The sequence below is a fragment of the Haliotis rubra genome, unplaced genomic scaffold, assembly GCF_003918875.1.
Source record: "Haliotis rubra isolate DU_JTF1 unplaced genomic scaffold, ASM391887v1 Scf583, whole genome shotgun sequence".
Taxonomy (NCBI): Eukaryota; Metazoa; Mollusca; class Gastropoda; order Lepetellida; family Haliotidae; genus Haliotis; species Haliotis rubra.
The window spans coordinates 310,731-330,401 of NW_025767283.1; the positions used below are offsets into that span (position 1 = coordinate 310,731).

Sequence of the window (19,671 nt, forward strand, 5' to 3'; positions counted from 1 at the left end):
AGACTGAAGTTGGTTTTATAGTGCTAGCCCACTGAGATACCATGCGCAGTGAAGCATGAATACCCCACTCAGACACATTATACTGACTCCGAGCCGACCAGTCCTTGTTGTACCCATTAATGACGAGCGCCAGGCAGGGACCAACAAGTACCATATTTTAACATCTTTTGGTATGACGCGGTCGGGGATCGAACCCGCGACCTTCCGCTCTCCGGGCGGACGCTCTAACCACTACACCACGGAGGCGATCGAGGGGCTAAAGATGGAGTGACGTGTAGATGTGGAACTGTTCCATCACATAAGGCTGCATCTGGTGCTAGGGTCCTGTGTAGAGGAGGCTGAAGGATTGGTATTTGTGAAGATGTGGAACTGTTCCCTCACATAAGGGTCCATCTGGTGCAAGGGTCCATCTGGTGCAAGGGTCCTGTGTAGAGGAGGCTAAAGGATGGAGAGACGTGTAGATTTGGAACTGTTCACTCACATAAGGCTGCATCTGGCGCTAGGGTCCTGAGAAGAGGAGGCTGAAGGATTGATATTTGTGAAGATGTGGAACTGTTCCGTCACATAAGGCTGCATCTGGTGCTAGGGTCCTGTGTAGAGGAGGCTGAAGGGTGGAGAGACGTGTAGATTTGGAACTGTTCCCTTAGAAGCCTCTCATAATCGTGCAGGGACAACATATCTTCGCTGTTGATGGCCGCATAAGGAGACTCATGATCATTTGCGTCACTTGATAGTCTATCTCCTACCACAGTTAGGTATGTACCGCATTTGCTGAGAAAACAAGCATGATATAAATGGTTACATAACACATTTACCGAATTCCATATGCATTACAATGTTGCTCAGGATGACAAATAGTGACTACAATGTGTTTCATGCATTTTGTCAAATACGATGGATACCTCATCGAGTGAAGTCAGAAAGCCATATCTTCACTTCAGGTTTGACAAACATCCTGAAATCGTCTCTTTATCACATTAACAGCATGAAGTAGTCTATTTATCATATTTATATCATATTTATTATATTTTCATGCCACAATTGCCCCCTTTACAAAAGTCGTCAGCTGATTCGTATTCTCTATCACTACAGTTATCAGCAGCACAAAGTAGTTCCTCGTTCAAACTTAAACAAATAAAAAACATACAGAATAAAGTCCGATATTTATCATTGATATTCCGTGTTTGGAAGAACAAGAATGTTACAAACATCATTTAAAGTTCTTTTGTGTTGCGCCAAAGGGAAGGCGCATTAATTAATGTAAACAATCCCATTAACGACAAACTCGACGCCATTTTAAAGCGCATGGACTCTTCTCAGTTGGATTTGGAACGCAAAATCCAGTACAATTTTAACACAGAGACACTTGAGGCCTTTCGTCAGATTGAATTTGGTCTTGAGTATGGAAAGTTAGACTACATTAAAGAAGTTGTGCAGAGCGAGGTATCCAGGATAGAGAATCGTAATAAGTTGATAAGAATAGCTGATTCTTCCGAAGCTGGTTGGGAGACGGTACGTCACTACGTGTCATGTGAGTTGGCTGAGAACTCTGATGATGACAGGCGTATTACGCGAGCAGAAAACAAGGCTATCAAGAAGATCAAGGCCAAGAATCTGCGATCTTCACGTGGACACCCGTATAGGCCGATATCACGACCTACCTCCAGTACCCAGTCCGTGCAGACCGGTGGGAGTGCGACGCCCGCTGATCCTTTGTCTACTAGGACTCCGCTTTTTCGTGGCCGGGGAGGTCAAAGGTCTGGAGCATGCTTTCACTGCGGTGACTTCTCACACTGGCGTAGGAATTGTCCCCTCTACGTCAGCAAACATGCCACGTCGGACAGACAGAGTTCAGCCTGATCAGAGTGGTTCTACTGATACGAAAGTTAAGTATCACAGTTTTTGTCAATCTCTCAAGGTTCCATCAGACAATCTGAGATTAACTACAGATTATTACGAGTATGAACAAGGACAGGCGGAAATAATGGTAAAAGGCAGATTGAAAGAAAATATTTCATTTTGGAAGTTTATCAATGCAAGTGATTTTTGTTATTGACATCATTGATAATGGCTACAGAATCCTTTTATTCATCCCCAGATAATGGACAGACGAAATAACAGGTCAGCGCTGTGCAATGGTGACTTTGTAGAAAGTGCTATTCATGATTTAGTCAAGAAGGGTTTGGTCGTTGTTTGTGACAAGAAACCTACTGTCGTTAGTCCTTTATCTGTTGCTACTCGGTCGTCTGGCAAGAAGAGACTGATTTTAGATCTATCATTATTAAACAGACATGTTTGGAAATGCTCTGTGAAGTATGAAGACTGGAGAACAGCTCTTATGTACATAAACAGAAATGACTGGTTGGTGAAATTTGACATACATTCTGCCTATCACCATGTACATATTTTCGACCCTCATACTGATTTTTTAGGATTTTCTTGGAGTATTGGTGGGGACAGAACATTTTACAAGTTTGTAGTTATGCCTTTTGGGTTGACAACTGCGCCTTACGTGTTTACTAAAATTACGTCAATTGGTAAAGTACTGGCGATCTCAGTCGTACAGATGTGTGACATTTCTAGATGATGGGATAATGTCTGGTGATAGTTTGAATAGTGCAAGAAGCATTGGGCTAGCTATCAAGAGTGACCTGATTAAATCCGGTTTTGTACCGAAGGTTGAGAAGTCGTTATGGGAGCCAAGTCAAGTTGTCGAGTGGATGGGTCTTGTCATTGATACCAGAGTTATGATGTTGTCCATTCCTACACGGAGGCTGGACAAGCTACTGTCGTCTGTCCGATATCTGTTAGATCATCCAGGTAAAGTTCGGTTCGATCTGTTGCTTCAGTTGTTGGCCAAGATTATTTCCATGAAGATTGTAGCGGGTTCCGTTTGCCAGTTGATGACAAGATCATTGAGTATTCAGACTCTTGAAGTTATTTCCTGGAGTGATTTGATTTCACTATCTCCTGAGAGTATAGATCAACTGATATTTGGGAAGAACAATCTGCATAATCACAAGGACTGTATGCTAGTAGAACAACGTGTGGTCACTAAAGTAGTATACAGTGATGCTAGTTCTAATGGGTATGGCGGATATTGTGTTCAGCTTGGCCAGAGTGAGATATATGGACACTGGTCTACAGAAGACGCGAATAAGAGTTCAACATGGAGAGAGCTGATGGCGGTGAAGGTGGTTCTTCAAAGCTTGGCTGGGGAGTTAGCCTCGCAGCGAGTAAAGTGGTTCACTGACAATACGAACGTTGAATCCATAGTGTGTAAAGGTAGCATGAAACCAGATTTGCAGGCTATTGCCAGATCTATATACGATGTGTGTTTATCTCATTCTGTGCATTTGGAAATGCAATGGGTCCCTAGCTCACTTAATGATAAAGCTGACTTTTTGAGCAAGGCAATTGATCATGATGATTGGGGAATTTCGCAATATATTTTTAGAAATCTGGAAAAGATGTGGGGAAGATATGATGTCGACAGATTTGCTTCTCATTACAACGCAAAAGTGTCAACTTTCTGTTCAAGATTCTGGGATCAAGGATGTGTTGCAATAGATGCGTTTACTGAGCATTGGGGTGATACAAACAACTGGATTGTTCCGCCTGTGTATCTTGTTTGTAGAGTTCTGGCTCATATGAAGGTTTGCAAAGCTAAAGGTACTTTGATTGTGCCAGCGTGGTACTCTGCCAGTTACTGGCCATTGTTGTGTCCGAAAGGAACTTTCATACCTGAGGTGCTTGATTTCGTGTATTTACCCAGAGACAAGGAAGCTTATGTACCCAGCCGGATTCCAGGGGGTATGTTTGGTGACAGAGACTTAACCTTTGACATGTTGGCAATCAATATGAAATACTGATTAACTTATTCTCTTTGCAGATGTCTTTGAGATTGCGTACGCTGATGACATTCATAGCCTTTCAAGTGGACGAGAAGTAATGGTATGCCTGTACATTTTCCTATAAAACCTTTACATTGTGCCATTTACCTAGTTTCTGTGATGCAACTAAGCCATTCTTTTTCGCCCGTTCATGCGGCTTTTTATAGCATTCGTCATGCTCATAGTATTATAGGCTTGCCCAGTCCTACTGATAATCTTCTGGTGAGAAATGTGTTGGAGGCTGCTAAGCGAAAGTTGGCTAAACCAGTGTGTAAAAAAGAGCCTATATCTATCGATATATTAGAAAGTTTGGTTGATTTTTATTCGGATACAGGATGTTTGAAAGATGTCCGCATTGTGTCAATGTGCCTGCTTGCCTATGCTGGGTTCCTGAGATCTGCAGAGTTGCTCTGTTTGAGACGCACTGACATTTTGATTTATAAAGCTTATATGATGGTTTTCATTGAGAAATCAAAGACTGATATGTATAGAGACGGGGCATGGTTATTGATCAGCAGGACAAGTTCCAAGATGTGTCCAGTCATGTGGTTGGAGAAGTATCTGGCGTTAACGCAGTTTCCCGAAGAATCACAAGAGTACTTGTATAGGAACATTTCCAAGTGCCATGATAGGTTTGTCCTTAGAAAAGAAAATAGAGCCATGACTTATCCTCGTTTGAGAGAGTTGTTTATTGAAACGTTTTCTCCTTTCGTTTCTGATATTAGACAGTACGGCTTACACAGTTTGCGTGCAGGTGGTGCCTCTGCGGCTGCTAACAGTGCCATCCCGGACAGGATGTTTAAGAGGCATGGCAGATGGAAAAGCGAGAGCGCTAAAGACGGTTATGTCAAAGATTCTGTTTGCAAGTGTCGCAGTCACTTGGCCTCTAGTTTGCCCGTTCTTTGAGTCTCGCGGTGGTGCACAGCATAGCCATCCAATGTGTGTTATGTTATTTGTTGTATTGTGTTGCAAGGGCTAGGAGAAATGATATTTTTATCGTTTGAGGGACGAATGAGATAGAAATTACTTTCTCCTAGCGTAGGGGAATACAACAAAGGGGTGTAATTCAGTCGTAGGTGGCGCCTAATGAGAGTATATAAGGCGTATGATATTTGAATTGTCATTCTCGCTTGTTGTGGACCAAGTATACATTGCGTCATGGATACTTCTGAAAAGTTTTGATATTGTACTTTAACCTATTCTAAATGTTTCAGGTCATTGTATGGCTCGGTGCCATGAGAGCAGCTCCTCGCTGTCTGCATGCTCGTTGCTACAGGAGAGGCTCGTCGCCTTTTGAGAGGCTTGTCGCCGTTGGCTATGCTTGGAGCCGATAGAGGCTTGTCGCCACTTGAGAGGTTTGTTGCCATTTTGAGAGGCTTGTCGCCGTTGGCCATGCTTCGCGCCGATAGAGGCTTGGCGCCACTTGAGAGGCGTGTTGCCATTTTGAGAGGCTTGTCGCTGTCGGCCATGTTTGGTGCCGACTGAGAGGCTTGTCGCCGTCTGCTGGGCTCGTTGCCAGTTATATTGGTTTGTCAGTGTCTCTGAGAGACTTGTCGCCTGCTTCCGTTGAGGCTTGTACATACTTGTAAATATATATACTCTTCTTTCACGCAATAAACCGCGGTGGTGCACAGCATAGCCATCAAATGTGTTATGTTATTTGTTGTATTGTGTTGCAAGGGCTAGGAGAACACCGCGGCGATGACGGCAAGGATCAGTGGTCCGGCCTTCCTCGTGGGATGTTTGTCGCGCGACAATCAAACACTACGCTACAGACAGCAGGATGTCAGTGTTTTGTAGCATGAAAGGTAAAGGAAGCGCCCCACACAGTCATATATCGCTGCCATACCTGCTTAATGACTTTGAAACGCCTTCTCATTACGAGGCCTAATTGATCTTAATTGGTCTCACCAGTTGTCCCAATTTTGGCAGTGAGATACAACACCTGCATGGTCCAGTGCACAACAGACTGCCAAAAATGGGAAATCACCGTTTGCTGGATGCTGGAAACGCGGGATTTCGATGCACTGTGGCATATCGTGAAACAATTACGTCTTTTGAATAAATTATGTTTTAAAGAAAGTTATTGAAATGGTTTTCATTATAACAATTTTATACATACCTAACGTTATGACCATCTGTAATTAAACATTATCAATTAGCAAACTATCAACTCAAGAGATATATCAAAATATATATATAAATGTGATATTTCTAAAACAAAACTATAATTTGTCGTGGCATAATTGTTTAAGGTAATGGTAACGCTACATGTCGTGTTACAAGCAATGAATTTTCACAACACCAATGCAGTTTGATTTCACCGATATTTGTGGCATACCACTGCTGATAGATTAACTGTTTGGTGAAACTCATCAACTATTTAAATGGTCTAAGTTATTTGTAGGCGGTGGGGTTAGCAAGTAGTTAAAGCGTTCACTCGTCACGTCGAAGTCCATTTCTGCTGAAGCTGGAATATTCCTAAAAGCGGCGTAAAACTACACTCACTCAACCTAAGTTATTTTGTTCACTCTCGTGCGTGAAATACGTATCATGTCGGGAACCGCACGTAAAATTTCAAAATCATCATCACTAGACCAGTCTGACGGGGACACTTAACCGCAAGCTTCCTTGTTCATATTTGTGAGTGCACGTTCATTATGTTTTCCGTTGTTGTTCATCTGACTACATATGGAACATCAGTTGCCACACAGTCAGGTTTTATAAGTACAACTTCAATGAGGAATATATCAGTACATACGTCGTGCATCCTTGCAGACAAGGACGGCAACTGCTGCAACTACAACTGAGACAGCAGTGAGGATGATGGAGTAAGCTGCAACAACAGGGACGATGTCGACGTTGGCAAGTGGTACTGGAGACAAATATACTCTGTTAATGAAGATGATAAGTTGGTTGCTGTTTAACGCCGCACTCAGCAATATTCCAGCTATATATAGGTGACCTGTAAATAATCAAGTCTGGACCAGACAATCCGGTGATCAACAGCATGAACATCTATCTACTCAATTGGGATACAATGACATGTGTCAGCCAAGTCAGCAAGCCTCACCACCAAAACCCTTAATTGCCTCTTACGACAAGCATTGGTTACTAAAGACCACTTATAATCCGGATCTTATGTGGGTTATTAACAATGAAAAATGCATCTGTACATGTACAAGTACGTTTTGCTATTGTGAGAACATTTAGTTTATGAGTTCTTGAAGGGTGCAAGACGAGCTTCAGTGTCGTAGGTTTGAAGTCAGTATAGATTTAAAGGCTTTTTTGACCAGCTCGAAAGTTAATTTATTATTTATACGCAATGACCATATTACAATTATGTAGTGTTTGGTTTTCATTTCCTTATTGCCACATGGTAACTCACCGTCTATTTCCTCATACCTCCCATATGTTTCCACCTCACGGATATTAAGCACCACGCTGAAATTCAGACTTTGGAATTAATTTTAGTTCAGGTTATTGGTGGAGAAACATTTCCTGTATCGTGATGTACGTAATGGATGTTAAACTATGGCTATATCTGGAGTATCTGCCATTCGTAATAACTCGTCCCTTTCCGTAACCTCTCGTAGCCATGTCCGGGAGAAATATTCCCTCTGCCAATCAGGATACGCGTATGTAGAGAAGAAATTGGGTCAAACTAGTTAGCTGAAATCATTTTCATTTTGGTTTGCATAATTTTTTCACAGACACTTCAAGTAGATTTTAATTATTGCATAGTCCTCCTAAGTTTCCTAAATTTTAATAGCCAGGATATATTAACATTATAAAGTATTTAAGCATGTTAAACACAACCTTGACTATTTATTTCTCTCTGCGCTGTTGCGCTCAGACAGAGTCAAGTTCAGCAAAATGGCTACGAGAGAGGTACGAGTCTTCTTTCAGGTTACGGAAAGGAACGAGTAGTTACGAATGGAGTATTTTCCAAATTAAACAATAAGCTATATTATAATACACTTAAGAAGGTTCTGTTTGTACTTGCTATTTCTTAAAATGTACATGAAAACATTCCCGAATTTCATCCTGATCTTCCACTGATGAGGAAATGCACTGACAGTGAAACGTTACAGTTATCATTGGTACGAATTCTAAATCGAACTACAATTATTCGCGATAAATATATTACATGCCAATGATATGAAACGATAATTACCCAGCAGAATGTCTTTCTGAAATAGAATAGACAAGAAAACACAGACAAAGAAACGTATGAGAATAACGAGTAAATGTTGAAACTGAACAGACTATGAATGTTTCATCCTGCTTTCTATTTCGTGAGTTGTCATATTTACAGCATGAAATACGAAGACCATCAGTCATGTTTGCAGAAAGGGCAGAGAAAAATTCATATATTCTGTTCGGGAAGTAAATCATTCGAGTGTGGTTTGTTTTGTTGGCTGTTTAACGCCGGACTCCAGCTATATTCCTGCTATATGACGGCGGTCTGTAAATAATCGATTCTGGACCAGATAATGCAGTGATCAACAGCATGTACATCGTTCTACGCAACTGGGATACGATGACATGTGTCCAACAAGTCAGCAAGCCTGACCAACCGATCCCGTTAGTCGCCTCTTACGACAAGCATGGGTTATTGAAGATCAATTCTAACCCGGATCTACACAGGCCCAGTCAAGTGAGAGGTGTATGGACCTGCACCAAGGAGTTCACATGGCTCCTTTCTAATTCCTCACATTACATGCATGGTATTGTCGTGATATCAACTGACAGTTAAAGGCATGGTTTGTATACTGTTTTCCGTTTGGACCAGAACACATGCTGCTGATTCCGCTGTGAAACCGAACCATGAAGAATGGGGTAAGAATGGCAACTCATGCTTGTCGTAAAAGGCGACTAAGAGGATCCGGTGGTCTTGCTCGCTGACTTGGTTGACACGTGTTAGACACAAATGTCGTCGTATCCCAGTTACGTAGATCGATGCTCATGCTGTTGATCACTGGTTTGTCTGATCCAGACTTTATTACTTACAGACCGCCAACATATAACAAACAAACCCACCAACCGTTGTGAAACCAGGAAATATTTCAGTTCAACATAAAGAGAAAGAACAGTTTTTACGATGCACGGATATCAGCCGGTAGTCACGCGGACAACGGGATGCTGTACTAATCTCGTATACAGAAACTGAAACGTTTTAGTTTTCATGTATTTCCAGTTGCCTCATACACTTACGACGGGTTTGAAGCTGAATATGACTGTCATTGTCCTCCATATTTCGTGCACCAGATCTGAAACGTAGATAACGTTCAATAACAGCTGATTAATTTATTTTAACTGTAATATCTAAACCACTTAATTGATGAATCACCGCTTTACCTACTGCAGATACAGATGCCATACTACAAACCATTGTAGGAACAGTCAGTATGTTCAGTATGGTTTTAGGCCGCTTTGAGCAATATTCCAGCAATGGTAAAACAGCAATGGGCTTTACACAAGCTTCATATACCACCAGTGTTCGTACCTGTGCTGACGATCTTCTGAAAGGTAAACGAAACCCAATTATGCAGCAAATGTAAATCTACGACACTATCAACATCGAAACAACAATATTAGCCATAAAATATTACCATCAAATTTTGAAAAGAATTGAACTGAAATGAACTACAGTATAAATTATAACATATATAATATTCGTTTTAACAATACCTTTCTTCACTCTTTTACAAACACATATCACAGCAACAGCAGTGATGATGATGATCAGGACAGAGGGGACAACGGCTACAGGGACAGCGACAACGACGATGGGGGGTCTAGGTTCTAAACCATCTAGAAAAAAGATGAACTCAAAAGGAACATTGGCACGTTGGCTTTTGGATTGCAATGAGCTATGGTTTAGTGCGGGTCCCACTACCACATCCCAAAGACCTCGTTTAAAGGAGCGGTAGCTTAGTGGTTAAAGCTTTCGCTCAGCTTTTTTTCAGCAGGTGTCTTCGTGGGTAAGTTCAGTTTTAGGAAATTGGAAATTGTATGGCATCCCTGGCATCTTATTTAAAGTCTTTTTTGCCTTATGTCGTCAGGATATGTATGAGGACTTTGAATGGATACGTATGGATTGCTACCAACAATACCAGTAAAGAAATAGAACACTATTCCATTCATGGTCGTGCATTATAAAATCATCTACATTGCAAATCCGTTATTAAAGGAATGGTTGACATCCGCAAGAAAGCTTTTTACGAACTCTCAATCAGAAATCTTGAGACTTCTAAAGTTGCTTGTATTGCCAGGGCACCTAGAGTGATACATTGTGTGTAGTTTGATGTTTCCAGGCTATGTAGCATTCTTACAATACAATTACGTTGAATATTCGAACCGTGAAGACCCGGTTTAGAATTGATGTTCAGTAACCCATGCTTGTCGTAAAAGGCGACTAACGGGATCAGATGGTCAGGCTCGCCAACTTGGTTGACACATGTCATCGTATCCCAATTGCGTAGATCGATGTTAATGTTGTTGATTACTGGATTGTCTGGCCCAGACTCGATTATTTACAGACCGCCGCCATATAGCTGGAATATTGCTGAGTTTGGCGTAAAACTAAACTCACTCACACACTTACGTTGAATATCCAGCGTCAGGTTCCGTGATGCACTCCCATGTGTGTTGTTGACGTGACACGTGTACAGTCCAGACACAGATACATCTACAGCTGGTATAGACAACACAGCCTCCCCCTGTCCTGTAATCACCATCTGTCTGGAGATGTCCCACCAGGTTACAGTACAGGCAGGGTTACAGTCAGCAGAACATCTCACTTTTAGTAGGTCACCTTCTGATGCATCTTGGTTACCGCTAAACAGCAACGTATCTGGTCCATCTGAAAAGGACCAAGAATGTGATATATTTTTCTGTCATAAAGTATACCTTGTCATTGTATAGCTATACGATATATAGTAACTGTGATGTTGTCGTCTTCCAAAGGTTAGAATACTCGCCCCGAGCAACCTTGCTGGTCATGTGGGACGACTTGATGGACCGTGTTGTTAGATGGTCAAGTCTTCTGATTTGGTTCGTAACCATATTATACTAATGGTTCATTTCTTTGTAAACCGACCATTAAATATCACAGTGTACCCTTTCGTCTTTTTAGTTCTCTACAAGGTTGTGTCATATCTCCTATTTTATAATGGTTTAATATATTAATGGTATTTTATATACTAATGGTATCAACAACTCTGATAACTGTTTTATCGTGAGCGTTTCAGAATATTGCAGTTTCTCATCCCTTGTCGCGATGGAATGTGTGGAGTGGTATATAAATGTCTGCACACTAGCCTACGGACAAACTGTTTACATATCAACATTTGCTAAATTTTTGTTTGTCATTATTTCCCGCATGATAGTAAAATATTTCATTGAAATAGGATGGCAGGCTAGAGTAAGATATCATTTAAGGGATCCAAGACTCTACACCTCTTGGGTTACTTGTTCAAGAAAACATTTTCACTTCGCTGACACCAACCATTATTCTTGAAGGGGGGACCAAGTTTTCCATGTCACAAAACATTTAACTCGTATGAGAGTGAGTGAGTGAGTTATTACTTGACGTCATCTCGGCAATATTTCAGCCATATCGTTACAAGAACAATTAATTGGTATACATAGTAAGTAATAGTAAATTATAAAAAAATAGTCTACGAAGGACAGTAAAATAACTAGATTATCACAGAGACGATTTTTTAAAACTAGTAATTAAATCTAAAACAGTTTAACTATAGATGACAATACAATATAAAAACTGGCTATATATTGCCAAAAACTGAGGGTAGATCACCATAACTAGGACCATTGGGACTTACAGTGCAGTTGCTTCCTGCATGGGCTCTAGTTGGATTTACACCATCCCTTCAGCTATTAGCAATTTTGGATATTCAAGCCACAAATTAAAAGAATATATATTCTACAATTAAAAATAATAGTAGATTAAATTTACATTGAATGCTTTGGGACTTAAATACCCTCTCAGGAGGACAATAATTCTACGATACTCCAACCCCATTTGAGGGTACAGCCACTAGCAATCGTATGAGAGACCTTACTCCTGGATATACATAGTTGAGCTGAAGATACTGAATGTATCTTTGTTATTGTTGATATAATTTCCATATTAATCAACCTCAACTCACACAGAACATTGAGAGTGTATCCCTGACTCCAATCTGACAGAAGTCCTGCTTCTCCAGATTGACACGTGTACAATCCCTTGTCCTCCTTGGTGACGTGGTCTATAGTCAAGAACTGTCCTGCCACGTGTACTCTGTCATCTATGTATACACTCCTGTTGTTTCTCCTCCAGGTGTATGACGTGTTCAGAGTGTACTGGTACAGAGACCGGTCTAGAGGAAGACTCCGGGAGGTGGTGGAGCAGGCCAGGTTCACAGGATCACCAGACACAGGGTCTGCAACTGTCGTGCTGATGTTCGGTTCCGATGGTTTCTCTGAAAGAATAAGAATGGAACTATTTGTAACCTTGCCCTAATTCTGATGTATTAAGGAATAATATACATTAAGATGCATTATACATTCAGTAAATTTCAGTCCCCATATGTCATAATGTCGTTTGAACGGAGTGTATGTTTTGATTGGTTTATGTGTCTGAATATTTGAATGCGATCCTTGACCTTTTTCTACCCATCCCCAAGAAAGCTAATGTATATTTGAGGACGAATATTGCATTTTCAAATTAATGACAGCATTAAATATTGTTGACCACGTCTGTGATATTGGTGATAAACATCTGTACGGAGGGGGGCAAAGGCAAAACATAAAAACATTCTTGCTTCTCGTTACCGCACGACCCGAAAATTCGACTCGACCCTAAGAAATTTACAAATTTTAACACTAGAGAAAATAAATTTGACTCCCAAAATGTGCATCAATTTTCACATTTCTACGTTTCGATTTTCTATAGAAGAAAATTTGTAAATTTCCACAGAAATGAAGCTGTTTTGGACATAAAATATAATAGAACGTAAACATTTTTTTATGTTTGAAAAAGTGATGAGAAACAAGAATATATTTTTTATGTGGCCTTATAGAGAGGTTTTGTATCTTACATTGTACACACAGGCATAAATGCAATACAATATTGAACTCGATTATAAAACCGTATTTCAGCTCACGTCTCCAAGCGATGTTAATAGTTTATGGTTATTGTTTGCCAAACGTGGTTGTCATAACTACGTGTAAGTGACAGATAGATAGATAGATAGATGAGGATAAAGCTTTATGATATCGGTCTTCGCTATAGAGGTCAGTCCCCGCAACGACATCCGTGTAAAAGTGAGTGAGAGAGTTGGGTTCTACGCCGCTTTTAGCAATATTCCACAATATCACGGCGGGGGAACCCTGAAATGGGCTTCACACATTGTACCCATGTGGTGAATCGAACCTTCGGCGCGTCGAGAGAACGCTTTACGACTAGGCTACCCAAACCCCCAACCCCACCCATCCCTGGTGTAAAAGACATTGAACTAAAATTCTAACACCATAACGGAAGAGTTTTTAAATATCCCCTCCAGGTATGGATTGTTTTCAACTCAGATAATCTGCATGGTTCCGCGATATGTCGATAAATGTGTCTCAAAAACAAGCTTTTGATGTGGATTGTCTATTTGGGAAACTAATCGTGGTCAAATTATCTTTAGACTTACGGAGTACAATAAGAAGTTGAGTCCGCATCTCACGAGACACGTCACTGACATGCGTGCCTAAGATGTATACTCCGGCGTCCTTCACGTCAACACTGCGGAATGTGAGACTGACCAGCGTCCTTCCTTCCAGGGATGTATTGAGACTCAGCTGAATCCTCGTCCCGTTCTCTGTGTGTGTGTTGATAGTTGCAGGCAGAAGTCGATTTCCCCTCACAATGAACTGGACAGTGGAATCATTTGGCTTGAGTTTCTCCTTATGGTATGTGGTAGAATATATCTTAAAATCCGTAAAGGACTGGTTGATACTCCAGGACATATTGACGCTTTGTCCGACACGGGCGACAGTGTTGGAATGAGAAGCTGAAATTACACATGAGGACAGTATACAGTTGATTAAGTGAAAGGTACATGCAGAGATGCATGGCCATACCCACAATGCCAGAAAATGATCTACCAGACACCAGCAGCTTTTTATGTAAAAAGTGGAATCATTATCATTTCCTGTTATGGTGGTTTACCTTATACTCACGAACATGAGATAAATAATTGGTATCTAACCCATGGCGTATAGGTGAGTGGGCGAGTTAAGTCACATCGGCAATATTTCAGCTAAATCGTGACTAAAAACAAGTTATAATTGGTAGAATAATTCATCATAAACCTGCCGGCAAAGGACAGTAAAAAACACTAGAATATCACAGATATAATTGTAAAACTAGTATGAAAATCTAAAATATCTTAATATCTTAACTATGAAAGACAATAAAAAATTAACAAGTGATTGCCACTAATATGGCAATGTCCCCCGCCGCTGAAGAAGAATGAAATATTTATAACATATTTACTACTTTTTACTTTTTGGTTGCATAAAAGAAATGACTGGTGTCTGCATAATCACCCAATGTAGGCTGTCGACATAATTGAAGACATTGGGTACAACAGTTCATGAGATATCGCGTTAACAAGAGTTTGTAAAGTGGTCAAACGTGTCGTGGTGACCTTGAAGATAAGGTCAATTTCTCTCTATTTACCTATCTGTCTAAGGTGACCTTGAAGATAAGGTCAAGGTCACCCAAATCAACTGGTGTCTGCGTAATCGCCCAATGTAGGCTGTCACCAATAGTAGGTAGTGAGATGAGCAAGTCGTGTTTACATCGCTCATGGAAAATGTGAGTTTTGTCGTGATTTGAAAGTGCGAAAACTCTTGAAAATTACACAGTTGTGTTGTAAGCAACACAAGAATGTCTTGCTAAAGTTGTTTTGTTGAAAAAGTGACTTTGAGAGAAAATGCAGCCTGAAACTGTATTTCTCTATATAATACTTTCAAGTTTTCCATGATAAACTCTCGGTTTGAGTTAGCGCTTACCACTTGAATGGACCCAACAATGAGCGACGAGGAACACTTGTATAACACCGAGCCCAGCGACTCACAGGACAAAGAGATATACTTGGAGATCAAGCGCAAGTTTGGGAACAAAGACAAAGACTCTTTTCAAACAGGCTTGATTGAAGTATACAGAAATGACCCCAAGGAGTTAAACCACATACGAGAAAGTCTATACGACTATGCTAAAGACACTTGCCATGAATTTCCAGCTGGTAAACTCGTATCGAGACGGAACAAGAGCAATGATAAAGACAGTTTTCTCAACAAATATGCACAAGATGTGTACTATATCTATCATTATTTGGAAGGTGGAATACCGGATCATGTGCTACAGTCGAAGGTACTTAGTCGCGCCAGCGTGAGAAACCAAGGCAATCAATCAGTATTTGATGACGATAATGAAGGAAACAACATAGACAAGACAACTGATGACGTCACTACTACACACGGTGAGAATGACTCAATATCGCTTATTCTCAGCCATGTAATACAGATTAAGCAGTGTGTCTCTCGTGGAAATGAAAATGTTGAAAAGAAGATTAAGGAATTAGAAAACAAGTTCACAGATGAAGTCCTGGCCCTAAAAGAAATAATCTCTGAGAAGGATGCTCTAATAACCAATAAAAATATCAAACTGAAGGACTCGGAAGATAGGCGTGCTGAACTTAGAGCTGAACTGAAGCTAATCACTCAAGAAAACAAAAGCTATCGTGACCATATAAAAGACCTCGAAAGTGAAATGCTTCGCCTAAACTACTCAGTTGATGCAAAACTGAAAATCATTGAAACGAAAATCAACAGTATCACCGCAAGATCTAAACATACAAGTGCTACAGAGACCAGAACTACAAGTACTAACTGTGAAAATCAAGAAATTCAAAGCAACTCTGAATCTACAGAAACGACGAGAACAGGTCCATGTGTTGTGCCAAGTCCCCCAGTTGTGCCCCAGCAAGACAGGACCAAACAACAGGACTTCACATTGCAACATAAACCAGTTGAACCAGTGCGGCATACGAGGAACACTACATCTGGTAACAACACCGTCTTAGATCTTACTGATAAGAATTATCAATATGACTTTACATATACACAGAACAGTAACCAACGCGACCAGTGTGAAATAGAGCCATGGGAAATTGTCAGTTCTGACAAACATAAAGACAAGCTACATAGAGAACGTACGACACAGGGTAAGCCAACTTCCTATCCTATCAAATCACTTGCGAAATCTTACAATACCTTAGAAGGAGTTCCAAGGCTGCGTAGTAAAAGGATTGTGCTGTACAACATTAAAGCTGATGATTCATTTGAATGTGTAAAGAACTTAATATTTGACTATGCTCATGAACGGCATGTTCGTATAACGTTTGTGCGACTTTTGAAGAAGAGACAGAACTATAACTACCAGGATACTTATACAGTGCAAGTTAACATTGACTTTGATGATTATGAAGCTGTTGTGTCAGGTAATCCAGAATTCTGGCCAGCGGATATTAGAAGTAAGGACTATGTTCCTAAAAGCAGGATGAGATACTCATATGATCAAGCTGACAACCACAACTTTTAAGGTGACTATGTTTGATATGTTATTTAGACAATATATCATGATGTATATAACTTGTATTCATATCCTTATGGCTCTATCCTTTCTGACATGGAATGTGAGAGGTGTTTTACATGGTTCGGACTATATAACCAAAACTTTGTCACTTCCGGTTGACGTCATTGCTCTACAGGAGCACTGGTTATCTGCAGATAACATAGACAACTTAACAGCATTTCATGACACTAACCTAATGGCATACAAAGCTGTTCCTCGTAATCTTTCATGTTCTAGGGGTTCAGGTGGATTAGCCATTTTAATTAATAAGCAGTGTAACTGGAAAGCGGAAGCTGTCTCAACTCTCACAAGTCATGCAATAGCAGTCAAACTGTCCCGTAAACATCATACAGATGTTTTTATTATTGCATGTAGACTGCCCTCAACAAATGTACTACACTCTGTTTATTGTGATGCACTTAATGAGATTTTAGACATTTATGATAACCTCTGTCAGCTTGGTACTACTATTATCATGGGTGATCTCAATGCAGATATATGTAAACACCCCCTGTCTACACGGGCCAAGCATCTCAATAACATGGTACTTGATAGATACCTTTCACATGTTGTTGATGCAGTACGATCCAGAGGACCCGGATTTACATGTCGATCCAAAGATAACCTCTCTCAAAGCCTAATCGATTATTTTCTTGTTCCATCTTGGGTTCAGGGCTATGTTACAAATTGTGAAGTGATAGACTCATGCCCTTATTCAGTATCCGATCACTTTCCTTGTCTTATGTCCCTTTCAGAACACGTCCTACGCCGTGATGATTTTAACCAAAACCCTAAAGTCCCAAAATGGAACAAAGCTAACAGGGACAACTTAGATATGTTTGAGTATGAAGTAGAAAAATATCTCAGTTTTGTATATCACCAAGGCACACAATCTACAACTGATCATTGTCAAGTTATAGAAAACCATTGTCACATTATTACTAACGGCCTTATACAGGCCAGCTGTAAATGTATCCCACAAAGTACATTCAAGCCTTATCTAAAGCCATACTGGAAACAGGATGGTTTAGATAATGCCCACTACCGTATGAGAGTTGCTCGTAGAGCATGGGTTAACAGTGGTAAGCCCAGAGGTGACGACTCGGATGTATTATTATCATATAAAACTGAAAAGTCAAACTTTAGACGTCTGCATCGAAAATCTAAAAGATCTAAAAGCATGGGATTTTGACTGAAATTGAACATGCAGCTGAACTTGATATCAATACCTTTTACAAAACTGTCAGAAAACAAAGATCCACAAACTGATGTTATAACCACACTTAACTATGATAATGAAAATGAATCAACACCTGCTGGTATATGTAGATTGTGGGGTAAATATTACTCGGACCTAGCTCAGCCACACACCTCACAGATGTTTGATGATGAATTTAAAGATGAAATATGTCAGAGGGTTGAATCTATTGAAGTATTAGATGACTATTTAATCGATGAAGGACTGGAAAGGGATTTTACAGATAACGAGGTACGAGAGATTGTCAAATCTCTCTGCAAAACAAATCTCCAGGCCCAGATAACATTACAAATGAGCACATTATCCACGGGGTCAGGGTCTCATTACACACCTTTGTGACCTGTTTAACAAAATAATTAAATTTCGCTATGTGCCTTTTAACTATAGACTTGGTATGGTCATTCCAATCTATAAAGGTAAAAGGAAAAATCCGATCCCCGAAACTATAGGGGAATTACTCTAACGTCATGCCTTGGAAAACTTTTGAGAAGCTATTACTTAAACGAATAGAAACTAAATTACTTGAAAATAATCCTTACTTCCCTGATATACTCCAGTTTGGATTTAGAAAGGAACATGGCGCAGTTATGAGCGTTTTGCTCTTATTGAAAGTATCAGATATTACATTGAGAGAAACTCTACAGTATATGCTGCCTTTTAGATAACGAAAAGCATTTGACAGAATATGGCACGATGGTCTATTTTACAAGTTACATCAACTAGGTATCCAGGGAAACATCTGGAAACTACTGCACTACAGCTATACAAATAGTTATGCTTTTGTAAGATATAAGGGTGAAAACTCTGACAGGTATCCTATTAAGCAAGGTGTTGGCCAAGGCAGAGTCATGTCGTCCTGGTTCTTCCTAGTGTTTATCAATGATTTAATTTCTTCACTAAGACAGGCTAGTAATGGCCTAAGTGTGTATGGTGTGAATGTTCCGACTATATTGCTTGCTGACGACACAACACTTGTAAGTACTTCACCAAAGGGACTTCAAACTGCTCTCGATACTGTACATACATATGCCAATAAATGGCGCTTAACATACAATCCTGCAAAAAGCACAGTAATCATTTTTAATAAACGTAAACGTAAAGTTAAAACTGTAAACTACACTCTTGGCAATGAAAACATCGCACCAGCAGATTCCACTACTTACGGCGGTATACTTCTAACGTCTGATTTAACATGTAAATCTAGAATCGAAAAGTGCTGTCAGAAAGCAAGACAGAGTGTTAATTCCCTTAAATGCTTGGGGCTAAATAACACTGACCTACATCCAGCTACCAGTGTTAAGATATGGCAAAGAATGATTCTGAAAACAAGTTTTATGGCTGTGAACTATTGTTTGACATTAAAGGGCAGCAACTTTGGTTGCTAGAAAACACACAGCGGTACTTTGCCCGCACTGTCCAGGGACTAGATAAGAGATCTCCGTCTGAATCCACTATTGCAAACTTAGGATTGTGGACCATGATTGGCTACATTGATAAAAGTAAACTCCAGTTCTTTGGCTCTTTATGCAACGCTAGTTGTGACAATCTCATAAAACACATATTCTGTGCTTCCATGGCTAATACACCCCGAAAATCAACTATTTGTGGAGATCTTCAGTCTGTTTTGTGCAAATACAACCTTATAAACTACTTACATACGTACTTATACAGTGGTTCATTTCCCCCCAAACACCAGTGGAGACGAATTACAAACAGACACGTACAAGAATATGAAGAACACATCTGGCGTAACAAAGTATCACTTAATGCAGGACTGTCTCGTTACATGCGAGGTCATACATCACTGACATATCACATACTTTTGA

The 19,671-nt window shown here is 40.2% G+C and overlaps 1 protein-coding gene across 1 annotated transcript; it reads right to left on the reverse strand.

Moving 5' to 3' along the window:
* Positions 1-424: 424 nt before the first annotated feature.
* On the reverse strand, positions 425-18,994 carry LOC124254801 (pregnancy-specific beta-1-glycoprotein 4-like). The gene is made up of 12 exons (XM_046688653.1): positions 18,989-18,994; positions 13,598-13,957; positions 12,071-12,382; positions 10,504-10,761; positions 9,588-9,710; positions 9,403-9,418; positions 9,111-9,166; positions 8,071-8,086; positions 7,282-7,337; positions 6,655-6,768; positions 6,016-6,031; positions 425-771 (listed from the first exon to the last, which is right to left on the reverse strand). Exons 2-12 carry the CDS (start codon positions 13,911-13,913, stop codon positions 561-563), a joined length of 1,494 nt encoding a protein of 497 aa, XP_046544609.1. The 5' UTR covers positions 13,914-13,957; positions 18,989-18,994; the 3' UTR covers positions 425-560.
* Positions 18,995-19,671: the final 677 nt, after the last annotated feature.

What these genes read in the sequence shown, in the direction of transcription:
- LOC124254801 (XM_046688653.1), bottom strand. Translation starts at nt 13,913, where the DNA reads ATGTCCTGGAGTATCAACCAGTCCTTTACGGATTTTAAGATATATTCT. An exon ending in TCAACTTCTTATTGTACTCC is followed by an intron (nt 12,383 to 13,597) that starts GTAAGTCTAAAG and finishes TTATTCTTTCAG; the next exon opens with AGAAACCATCGGAACCGAAC. An exon ending in CCTGACGCTGGATATTCAAC is followed by an intron (nt 9,711 to 10,503) that starts GTAAGTGTGTGA and finishes TCTTTTTTCTAG; the next exon opens with ATGGTTTAGAACCTAGACCC.